Here is a 12,245-nt window from a genome sequence, read left to right on the forward strand (position 1 = left end):
GTCTAGCCCACCTGGCTTCTTGGCTCAGTTGGCCAGAGAGGCAAGGACATTCTGGGGAGCCATTCCAGCTGTGCCCAGGGTAGGTGGGAGGGTGAGGGCCGCAGAGTAATGACTAGAGGGTCTCGGAGAGTGCTGGAAACTCTCACCATGGCCCAGAGGCACCCACCCCGAGAACGCTGAGATGCCAGACACTCAGACACCTGGGATAAGCCTCACCAATCCAGCGGCCATCTGTGCCCCCAACCCAAGCCAAGAGGAAGTCCCAGTGTCAGGCCTGCTACTCTCTCACCATGAGACCTTAAACAAGTCATTTCCCCTCTCTTGACCTCTGTCCTTCCATTTGGAAAGTGAAGCTGAGCAAAGGGGGCTTGTAGGAGGAAGAAACAAGATGATGCTGTGGATGACTTATCCCCCTCCGGCCAGGTCGCCAGGGATAAGAAGGACACAGCCTGGGACATAATTGAGGCAGCGCTAGGACCCTCGCAGCCCTCCCAACCCGCTCCCTGGGTGGCTACACTGGCCCTGACCTCCATCAGTGAGAGTTGAATGGAGGAGGCCAGAGCAGGAGGGGGATGAGGCTCGGGCTGGGTCCCCAGTGACTCAGGGGCCACGGAGCAGGGGGATGGGCAGCTAGGCTCCCTCCTGCCCTTCCCTCACCAGCTCGGCAGCCTGATCCCTCCCACACTCCCATCCGGCTTCAACTCTGTCTCTCCAGCTGTAAGTGCTGGTCACTGCATTGCACGGAGCCCAGGAGGCTAGAGGAACCTGTCCCAGGCCCCGGGTCAGGAGGACTTGCTCTGACCTAGCCAGGGAGGCCAAGCAAGGGGGGCGGGGGGGGGGGCCGAGCCAGCAGAGGGGCTTGGGCTCACATTCCGGGTGGAGGTGATGTCTGCAGCGGCAGGGGCCTGGGCGCCCTTAGGAGGAACTGGACGGCACAGCCTTGCCCTATAGTCCCAGCTCGGTTAATTCTCATGTATTCGGGCTGAACCCTGGAGCTTTCATCTCCCCTCTCTGAGCCCCAGAGGCCCCATCTAGGAAATGAGGATGGGCACTGAGCCTAGCTGAATGGCTGTGGCTCAAGGAGGCCGTGGAGGCCTGGCACAGTGCGTGGTGGAATGCCACCCAGACAGGTCAGGCAGGTTCCTGGACAGAGCCAGCCTCTCTGCCCCTCCCTCCCAGGAGAGCCCGGGAGGGGACGGGGTTCCCAGAGTGGAATGCAGACCATGCACCTTCGCAGCCACATCTAACTGGGCCTCACGGCCAGATGGACTCCAGGACCAAGGGGAAACAGCAAGGTCAAGGCCGAGTCAGAACCAGCCCTGGGATGAAATACTGGCTCTGCCCAGGCCTGAGGGTCCTGCAGAGGGCACAGCCGGCAGGGCCGCAGCAAGTGGAGGGCCAAGAGCTCAGGTCCTACAGGGCTACACAGCAGGCAGGGCAGTCACGAGGTTGACATGGACCCTGGAGGGAGGGGCAGAGGCTGGAATAGCTGCTTAATCACCCGCCATGCTGCCCTGGCCCAGGGGGGCTCGGGCCCTGCCTCCCCACCAGTCCCAAGGCTGGACCCCGGGGGGTGAGGGGCCGAGAACCTCAAGCCCAGGTCTAGTCTGGGACCCAGGTTCTCAGGCTCCTGCCCTGGGCCTGCGAGAGGCTCTGGGGCTGACCAGCTGGAGTTTCCTGTTTGGGCATCTGAGAGGTGACTCCCAGGTTGCCTGCATTCCTGTATCTCACCCACAGGCCCTCAGGGCAGGTGTTATTTGCTTTGTTTCACAAGAATAGAAGCAGAGGCTGGGGGAAGTGGTGCCTTTTGTGAGAGGCAACGGTGGGATTTGGACACAAAACTCACGCCCTTTCCAGTGAGTCAGGACCAGGGAAGAGACAGGCAGGGAATCCCCACCAGGTATTAGAAAGCAGGAGGGGGGCCAGGGCGGGAGGGGGACCTCACCTGACTGCAGCAAGCCGGCGCCTCGGTCCTTGACCCCAAAGTGCTGCTGGATGTCCAGAAGGACACCTGGGAGGAGAAGACAGAGGGTGCTTACTGGCGACGCCTGACGCCTGGGTGCCCCCATTCGCACACCCCACCTAGGCGACCCTCAGCCCCAGCCCAGCCCTCTTTCCACCTTGCAGGGCCCAGCCTGGCCCCATCTACAGAACCCCACCCTGCCGAGTTTAGCCAGGCCACCAGAAACCTTGGAGGCCAAGTTTCTACCCTGAGGTGCTCACACTGGGGACAGGACCACATCCCCTCACTCGGCCAGTGTGGGGTCCAAGGCGCAGACAGGTGAGGCTCCTCCATGGTTACTCGGCCCAGCGGGGCAGCCAAGCCTCCTGCCAGCCTGGGCCTCCGGCCCATCTGCAGCTCAGCCCCAGACTAAGTGCTGGGTCCCCAGACGTAGACCCTGCCGTCAGAGGAGACCACAAAGCCCACAGCCCGGAGAGTGGGTGGGCAGCCACTGAAAGCTGCAGGAGAAGCCCCCTGGCCGAGGAGAGGGCGGAGAGGGCTCACAGGCAACACACACACCCGCTCACCTGCACGTGTGCACAAACATGTGCTCCCCCAGCTGTCCTCGGGACAATAACCAGGACTCCCAGTTTTCTGATGCAGGAGCCCAGAGGCAGAGGGAAGCAGACGGGGCTCCGGGTCTGCTTTCCTGGCGGAAGGGGAGCCCTTGAGGCCATGTCTGCCCTTCTCCCAACTCCCAGCCACCTCTGCGCTCGTTAGGGCTTTTTACATCAAAGGGGGGGCGGCAACCAGAACAACTAGAAACGATCGACAGCTGTGGACAGACCCAGCCGTGGCTGTATAGAGGCCAGCAACTGCCCAGCCCCCTCTGACCTCATGCAGCCCTCAACCAGGGCTCCCGGGTAAGCCCAACCCCCAGCCCCACAGCTCCCAGGGCCCCTGCCTCAGCTTATCTGAGGACAGCAGGAGGCTGGGCCACAGGCCAGAGTCCCCCTGACCACTGCACGTCTGCACTGAGAAGAAAGAGGGGAGAAAGGAGACAGGGCCTGTCTCAGGAGCTCCCCATGTAGGGGACAGAGAAGGGACCAGGACCCTGCCTTCGGGGGACTCCCAGAACTATTCGACGTGATGGTGATGATGACGTCAGCATTTTAAATGATGATGGTTCGTATTATTGAGCATTAAGTGCTTCATTAGTTTAACCCTCACACAACCCTATGAGGCTGGTACTATCATCTCACTGGATAGATGAGGAAACTGAGGCACAGAAGGGTAAGCCACATGTTCAAAGTCACACCACAGGGAAACGGGTGAAAGTGGAATCTCCAAACACAGTACGAGGGTCCAATCTCCAAACACAGTACGAGGGTCCCGTCCAGTGGCTGGGGCTGGGGAAGAAGCCACTGTCCCCCCACCCAAGACCCAGGCATGGGATGCTGAGGGATTTCCTGTTCTAGCAGCCTGACAGCCAAGAGCAGCTGGTCTCCTCCTTGTTAATACCCAGAGTGGATTCACCATAATTACCCATAATGAAGAGGCTGTGTGAGACCCAACTAATGACTTACTAACCAGGGCGGCTGGGACTTTACCTTGAAGGCGGAAACCAGGGGCCGGTCCTGGGCCTGCGGATGGCAGGTCCACCAAGTGGGATCTCCGAGGTGCCCCGACCCAGCCTCAGAGGCCCTGAGTTCGATCAGGCTCGGTGGGTGGCATGGCTGGGCCCGACCTTGGGGAGCCACCCACGCTCACCTCCCGGCCTCACAGCCCACTCCCAGACCTGAGCCAGGGCCTCTATAGTCTCCTGATCGGATCACATCCCTCTCCTGCAGAATCACCGTCACCTGTGGCTCCCCTGCCTTCAGCAGGCCGTGGGGCTGCAGGTTCACCCCCGCCAACCCCACCCTCCAGACTCACTTCTCAGGACACCACCCCGCACCCCATACCCTAGCCACCCCAAACTACTCATGGGCCCCTGACTACACACGCTCCCTCTTCTCACCCTGGCGCAATTTTGTTGGCTGAGCTAATTCTCGCCATACCTTCAAGACTAGTTTAGATGCCTCCTCTTCCGGGAAGTCTTCCCTAATTTCTCCCCCTCCCACCACCCTCCATAAGCTAGTTGCCCCCACGCTCCCCTGTCCATCCTTGTTTTAACACTTGTCACACCAGGATTAGTTTGATCTACAGAGATGACAGAGGGACACGGATATGAGCTCCTTGGATCCACTGCGGCCGGGAGCAAAGAGCCACTAGCTACTGGTTCCTGCTAAGTTCCAGGTACTGTGTGAGGCTCCCTGCTACCCAGGCTTAGCTATGACTATCATCCCCATTTTACATATGAGGAAACTGAGGCTCCAAGAAATGAAATAACGTGTCATGCAGCACATGAGATGTCAGGGGTGAGATCTGAAACCGGGTCTATTATCAAAAACCAAAGCTTGCTTTTCTGCCACACAGCCTCTGCGTGGTTCACTCTTGCCCCCCAGCCCGGGGTCCGGCACACAGTGACTGTTTGTGCCGTGGATGCATAGGTGATGGGCGGGGGCCTGCCTCACCCCCCTGATCATGAGCCCCCTGAGAGCTGGGACCATGGCAAGTCATCTCCGGAACCCAGGACAGAGACCATCACAATTTAGGCATTGGGTAGACGGAAGGATGGATAGAGTCAGGAGACGGTAGGAGGGTAAAACTCCCCCTGGGCCCTGCACTCTGGGTCCCCACCCATGGCCCAGAGGAGGGCGCGGATCTGCAGCAACCGCAGGCCCACTTTCTGGGAGGGAGACCATATCAAAGTGGTCATCATAAAGGCGGCATGTGTCCACAGCAAATCAAAACACTCTTGCTTCCTCCCCAAGGCACATCCTAGCTATCTGACTGGACGCGCTCCCCCACCCATGACTTTAAGGTCCAGCATTTGCCTCTGCCTCCAGGAAGCCTTCCTTTTTTTTTTTTTAAGATTTTTTTTTTGATGTGGACCATTTTCAAAGTCTTCATTGAACTTGCTACAACACTGCCTCTGTTCCATACTTTGGGTCCTTGGCCCTGCAGCATGTGGGATCCCAGCTCCCTGACCAGGCATCCAACCCAAACCCCCTGCATTGGAAGGCTAAGTTCCAACCACTGGACCGCCAGGGAAGTCCCAGGAAGACTTCCTTGACTTCCTCTACTGAACAGAGTTCCTCGTAAGGGGGAGGAATATTTCACCATACCCAGATGGGCATCCAGGGTCCCTGGGAACTCCTGAGCAGTCTAGACCCCAAGGCGCGGGCAGCTTTGGATGTCCCCACCCCTGTACCCCCCGGCAACGCAGTCTTGGGTCCAAGGCCTGAGCTCCAGGCAGAAGGCCAGAGAAACCCTTCCAGGGAACAGGGCCTCGTACAGGCCGTAAGACCCTAGGTCAGGCCCTGCCTGAGCCTTTCTCGGTTGTTTTCCCTCTTCAAGGCCTGCCAAGGGCCATGGCTGCAGGAGAGTGAGATCCCACTGGCCACTGGCACGGGGAGCATGTGTCACAGCAGCCCGGACCGTTGTCTCAGATTTTCCTCTGGGCTCCAGGCAAGCTTGGACCCACACCCCGCCTCCCTTCCTCACCACAGCCTTATTTTTAGTCTCTTTCCTGGAGGCTGAGGTTTAGCGGGTCAAGGACGGGCCTCACGCCCAGGAGGAGAGCCTCCTCCAGCTCAGACCACGCCCACTCCATCAGCCCCAACAGCCCAGGGCGGGCAAGGCGGGGCTCCCACCACACCCGCAGCGCCCTCCTGTCCCACGGCCACAGCTCCCGATCCAGGCCTCTCCAGGCAGTCACCCCAAATCCACAGCCACATCGTCCTCTGCCCATGATGGACGGGTCCTCCTCCCTGAGCCAAGAAAACATTCTGGAAAAGCAGGAGCACCTGAATTTTCTTACCCATTGACCCTAATTACACCCCTCTCAAGCCTCCAAGGGGCTCTCCTCTTGTCCAAGGCCAACTGCCCCTCCTGCCTCCCGGGAAGCTGGCCCGGGTCAGCCGCTGCTTGAGCTGTGCTGTCAGCATCTCCCTCACTCCTGTCTCCTGCACATCAGCACACAAACGTGCTCGCCCCTCTCTCACCCTGGTGGTAAAAACAGTCCGGCCTCATCTCCCCTGCCAGCCGCTCTTTCTCTCTCCCCCCTTCACAGCTGAAGGTCTTTTTTTTTTTTTTTTTAGTTCCCTGACCAGGGATTGAACCCAGGCCATGTCAGTGAAAGCACTGAGTCCTAACCACTGGACCGCCTGGGAATTCCCACAGCTGAAGTTCTTAAAAGAGTTCTCACCCCTCCCCAACTCGACGTCCTCATCTCCATCCTCCCCTGAAGCCAACTGCCTTCTGGTGGCTCAACCCCACAGGCTATATCATCTCTCAGCATCCCAGCCACCTGGACCCCGATTCCACGGCTCCATCACCTACCTGGTCCACTCCCCAGACCAGACACCTGGGAGTGGACCATGACATCCCCCTTGTCTCCCATGAATGAGCCCCAATGATTCTCTCTCTCCTTCTCCAACTGCCTCCTCCCTGGACTCCCTGCCTCCAGCCTCTACTAGCCCATCCAGCATCCCTCCTGCAACCTGATCACACAAGCACTTATCAACTTCCTATTAAGTCCTGGGCTGGGGTTTCAGAGACCACAAGACAATCTCTGGACTCAAGGAGCTAAGGCTGTGGCACAGTGGTTATCAACTCTGGCTAGGGCCCAGAGTCACCCATGAGGTCTTCAAAATCCATTGGCCCAGGTCCCTGGTTCAGTAATACTACTGCTAACAACAACAATAATATGGGTGTTAACGTGTACTGAGTGCTTACTACATGCCAGACACTGTTCTGAGAGTGTAACCAAATTAGGTCATTGAGGGTGGCTGCCCAGTAGAGCTTAGTGGCTCCCTACTGCCACCCAAATTAAGCCCAGACTTCTAGCATTTGAGGCCTCCGTGCTCCAGGTCCGCACAATCACCCTGTCTAGAAGCCAGAGCCAGGAATCCATTAACTCGCTGCCCAGGTGATTGGAAACCACTGGCCTGGCTGGTCTGAAGCCCCTGTGACTCACATATCATGGCCCAGAGGCTTCCAAGCCTTGACTACAGTCATGCCCTCTTCCTGGACTGTTCATCTCCACCTGCTAAGATTCACCTCATCCAGGGCCCAGATCCGAGGTCATGTCTATCAGGGTGCCCCCCCAACTCCCTTCTTTGGGGCTCTTGTTGAGGAGGTGCCTGTAACTTTGAAGGCACCCCCAGAGCTGGATGGAACCTGGCCCGACTCACCCATCTGGTTGGTCACAGATACAGTGATCCCCCATCACTGCTGGTCCTTCAATAGCCCCTAGAGGAGCCAGGTCCAGAACCCAACCCGCTGACATCACAGAGTCCTCAAAAAGGCCAAGGTGTAAGAAGAAACCCACACTAACCTCAGGACCCCCAGTTCAGAGCAGCCTCAGATGCAAGGTTGGGACATGATCCTGAGGTCTCCTTCTGCCCTGTCATCCAGGGCAGGCCACCTGGTGCCCACGTTCACTCCCCAAACACAGTCATCATCACCCCATGTTTACCCTACCTCTCTCAGAGCAGCAGGCAGCATAGCTGAATTTCCAAGAGCATGGGCTCCAGAGCCAGACCATCGGGGTTCAAATCCTGGCTTCTCCACCTTCCCTGCTTTGTGACCATAGGCAAGTTACTTAACCTCTCTGTGCCAGTTTCCTCTTCTGTAACAAGGATTAATTTTAAGATCTGCTTTACATGGTTGTTGTGAGGTTTACATGTGTTGATCCATGTAAAATGCTTAGAATGGTGCCTGGCACATAGTAGGTAGTCAATAAATGTTACAAACGTTATCATATCACCAAGCTCATCATGGGGCCAGAGCCCCGGCTGTGACCAGTTCCCAGACGGGAATTCCCACTTCAGCGTTCTTTTCTCCAAAATGGGGGCAGATGGCTGGAGAGACAGAGCCTAGGGATCTGAAGGGATAGGTGATGCCTGCCATTGGCTGGTCCTCCTTGGAGCGACCCTGGTTCCCCTGTGGAGGCCTCAGGGCTGGCTCACTCTGGAAGTCTCACCCCTGCTCCAATGCAGGGCCGCAACTCCCACCCCGGTAATTATAGGGGCCTGAGGGCCTGGCTCTGCTGACCTGGCTCTGAATGGCTAAGGCTGGGAAACCACGGCCTGGCCCTGCCGGCACCCACCCGCTCCTTCCCGAGCCTAATGGGGATGGGCCAAGGCGGTTCCTCAGCCGGAGACCAGGGCTGTGAGGCACACTCACTCTACCTGCCCCAGAGCTTCCACAGGGCAAGACCCTCCCCCCATCCCCCAGGGACAAACTGAGAGACCTACAGGAGCGTCTGGCCTCTATCCTGAGCCTCAGGTTGCCCATCTGAGAGTGGCCTAGGATCCCTATACATCCCCGCTGGGTCCGTTCTAAATCTTAATCGTGTTTGTTCTACACGTGCTCACCCGCCTACCCCCATGCCTGCCTACAGATCTGGGTCATCTCTGCAGGGGCCATGAGGATGGGACCCCTGGCCCACAGCCTCAGAGAGGCCTCACCCCTTCCCTAGAAGACGTAAACTCCAGACTTGTCCCCATAAAGAGCACCCCACAGCACCCTTCCCTACCCAGAGCCCTGCCCACAGGCCCCGCCAGCCCGGGGCAAGCAGAACCACCCCCAGAGCTCAGAGAGCCCTCCCTCCCCCTCCCCCACCCCCATTCCCACCGAGCCTCTCTGCCAGAGTGGGCGGGGACAGGCGGCCGGGCCTCTGGCCTGTGGTTCTGGTCTATCATTTGGGGCCAGCTTTCCTGGAACCAGACTCGGCCTTAGCAATTTGGGGGCTTTGCAGGGCCACTCCTTTCCCATCTCAGCCTCCCCGGCCCTGTTCTGGCTCAAGGACTCCCAAGACCAACAGGGGCCGGGGACAAGGTGGCCACACCCTTATCATGACCCATGGAGGGTGTGGCCTGTGTGGCCACAGACCTGGGATAAGTCCAGGGTATGGGGGGAGAGAGGGTGGGGAGAGATAAGAGACCTCAGACGGGCACGGCTCGAGCCCACGAGCCCTCAGCCGCCTCCCTGTGTGCTGCTCCAGGCCCAGGCCACCAGCGACCCCCACTCCCGCTTCTCAGCTGGAAAACTGAGATTCAGAAGGCAAAGGAAACAGAGCCCGGCAGGAGCTAGGCCGAGCGGACCCCTAAGCGCCCCGACCTGGCCTGTGCTCCCCACCTCACCCCAAAAAGCACCAGAAAAGAGGTTGCAGCCAGCCCCCTCTCAACATCCACACCAACCGCCCTCACCTGGGTGCTAGAAACAGTGTGTGGCCAAGTAACACCCTCCCTCCCCAGGCACAGCCCTTTACAGTTTACAAAGCATACTGGTGCTCCTTGCTGCCTGGGACCCCGTTTGCAAGTCCATGCTGGGCAGTGAAGGGACCAGGAAGACCCCACGGAGCTACCAGGCTGTGAGGGTAGACCCCAGCAAGGTCTGTATGGAGGCAGAGAACCGAGGGCAAGGCAGGAGGCTGGGACCCCACCCCTAGCCTCCAAGCTCTGGCGGGTGCATCAGTCCTGCTTCTTTCTTGCTCTAATATAAATGCTTCTGCCCTCCGCCGTATCTTACCTAGGGCTCCTCTCACCAACCACTCCCAACTACCAAGAGAGGGCCAGGCCCAGAGCAGACCAGCGTTCTGTTCTGCTTCACCCCACCTCGCAGTGTGACCTGGGACCAGCCCTTGGCCTCCAGTGCCCTACCTGCAGAAGAGACCAGACGAAGCCACCACAGCGCCCTCCTGCATGTACAGGAGCCATTCTGCCCAGCATGGGGCCAGGAAGCCCCATTGTCAGGGCTGCGGACTGGGCAGACAGGGACCACACTGATCTCTGCCCCCCCTTCCTTCTCAGACACATGAGGCCTCCAGCTCATTGTGTCCTACTCAGGACAAAAGGGCAGCACCGGCCTTTTGTCCCCTACAGGGGCCTGGTCCTTGTCCAGGGTCGTTCAAACCTACCAACGCCCCTTCAGCCCAGAAGGATGGGCTTTGGGGACAGGCAGGGCTGGGTCAACTCAATTCTGCCACTCAGTCGGCCAACAAGAGCCAAGCCTGTGCCAGCCCCCCACACATACTGGGGACACAGAGATGACCAAGCTCAGCCCACGTGAGGCTGAGGGGAGACAGCCACCCTGTATGGGGGTAGGTGCCGTGATGGAGGTGGACAGAGTGAGGGGGAAGACTTCCTGGAAGGAGGGCAGAGACACCACTGAGACTCGGCAGCAAAAACTAAGGTTGGCCGCTGCAGCATCTAGGGAACAGTCCTGGATCGTCCTGGAAAAGGGAGGTACAGGCAGAGCCGAGCTCCAGAAGACAAGAGTCCCTGAGACCAAGTCATGTGCCCCATACTACCCTTGGGAGCAAGACCTTGACCACAGAAAAAGAGGAACAAAATCATCTGTTGTGGATTCACAGCTCAGAGAGGGTCAGGATCTGCCTCAGGTCACACAGCAATTCTGGTAAAGCCAGGAGTAGGAAGCTCAGCCCAGGAGACTGTCAGGGCCCAACCACGAGCCCAGCCCCAGGGGCCTGGGGATCAAGACAGTGTCCTCTTTGCCTCCTTTGCTCTCATCCCCCTTCTACCCTCAGGATTTCAGGCCCCCACACCCAGGCAGAAACAAAGCCACTTCCTGTCTGGGGAAGGGACGCGGAACTCCACCTCTCTGAGCAGCCTCACTCTCAGACCAGGCTGTACCCTGCAGCCTGCAGCCTTCCGGCCCCATTCACAAAGGGAAAACTAAGGCACAGGCTGGGCCAGTCACTGGCCCTGAGTCCCAAATTGAGGCAGTGAGTTTCAAAGCACTTCTCTGACAGGTCAACGGCGCAGCAGAAATGCTGTTAGAACCAGCCAGAAAGTGGCCAAGGAGGAAAAGGAGCAAGGAAATGGGCTGCTGGTGGTTAGTCACTGGGGCACAGGCATTCCAGGCCAGCCCAGCGGTGCACCTGGACGCTGACCCACCAGACAGGCATTCTGGAATGTGGCCCTGGGACACCCCGCCCTACAGACCTTGCGTAGTGCTGACTTGGTGGTGGCGAGGGCAGGGCCACTCAAGGGGACAAAGCCACCTGAGAGGGCAGGGCGGGAGTGGTGTTGATATCCTTATCCACAAAGATAGACACGGAGCCTGGGGACTGACCTGGCTTCTACACACTCAGGTGACTCTGTAAAAGGCCCTGAGCCTCTGTTTCCCCAACTGTCAGCTCTGGACAGCCCCAGCCAAGCAGACAGAAGAAGAGCTAAAAGCCGGCGCCTGGCAGCCCCTCCTGCGCAGAGCCCAGGTGTTTGGGGAAGCCCCTCGGTCCCTGCCAGGCCTGTGTTCCAGGCTGGTTCCCTGTACTCCCCTCTCCTTCTGGGTTTGTGTTAGTGAGTGGTTGCCATGGATACCGGTCTCAGCTTCTTTGGCAGAAAAGGACTCCCCCAGGGCAGGGCTCTGCCTCTCCTCACCAGCCCCTGCTCCGCCCAATTTCAAGTGCCTGGTCTGCCAGGGGGCTGGATCAAAGGGAAAGAAACTAGGTCTCCCGAAGAGAACAGGTGTCCCGGAGAAGTTGGGGGAGGATCTCAGCTTTCAAATAGTTATTCACCAAACGTGAGCTCCCTCTTGCTGGCCTGGTCCCAGGAGCAGAATGCTGGCACCTACACCCTCAGCTCTGCTTCCACTTTACAGAGGCAAGAATGGGAGCCCAGGAGCACAGGCAGCTCCGGCACCAGGATGTAGAGCTGGTAAGAGGAGACTCAGGACCCTCGCCTGAGAGGCTCCTTCCTTCTCCTGACCTGGCAGCCAGGAGTGGGCTCCGAATGGAGAGCGGGTGGCTGCCAGGCTCCCAGGGGCTTGGGGGAGGGTGCAGGAGCCACGTGCCCTAGGGGAGCTCAAACTGCTGCTGTTAAACTGAGCTGACACCCATCTGCCCAGAGGGCTTCTGCCCTGGCCAGCAGTCTCCGAGTTTCCAGGTCAGAAGCAGGGGATATGCTCTGTCCTCCCCCTGAGAGAAGACCACACTGGAGCGTTCTGGTCCTGCTCCGTCCCGCCATGTGACCTTGGATAAGTTCCAGCATTCTCCCGGTGTCAGTGTCCTCATCCCCCCAAGGAGGATGGGGCAAGGGTTTGGAGGCAGTTTCCCGGCTACCTCACTTTCATCCAACTGAAACAATGCTCAGTAAGAAAAGCAAGAGCAGGAACCTGGCCCTTCTCACCTGCTTCTGAGGCCTGCTGGCCTCAGGGGGGCTCTGAGGGG

The 12,245-nt window shown here is 58.8% G+C and overlaps 1 protein-coding gene across 3 annotated transcripts in view; it reads right to left on the minus strand.

Annotated features, from left to right (window-relative positions):
- Positions 1-12,245, minus strand: part of SPNS2 (SPNS lysolipid transporter 2, sphingosine-1-phosphate) — a 33,943-nt gene that overhangs the window by 17,626 nt on the left and 4,072 nt on the right. For all 3 annotated transcript variants that reach the window (XM_060133869.1, XM_060133870.1, XM_060133868.1), the window contains exon 2: positions 1,946-2,011. In XM_060133869.1, the coding sequence (XP_059989852.1) occupies positions 1,946-2,011 (66 nt within the window). The remainder of the gene's footprint in view (positions 1-1,945; positions 2,012-12,245) is intronic.

Source organism: Lagenorhynchus albirostris, chromosome 20 (genome assembly GCF_949774975.1).
Source record: "Lagenorhynchus albirostris chromosome 20, mLagAlb1.1, whole genome shotgun sequence".
In the NCBI taxonomy this organism is placed as follows: domain Eukaryota; kingdom Metazoa; phylum Chordata; class Mammalia; order Artiodactyla; family Delphinidae; genus Lagenorhynchus; species Lagenorhynchus albirostris.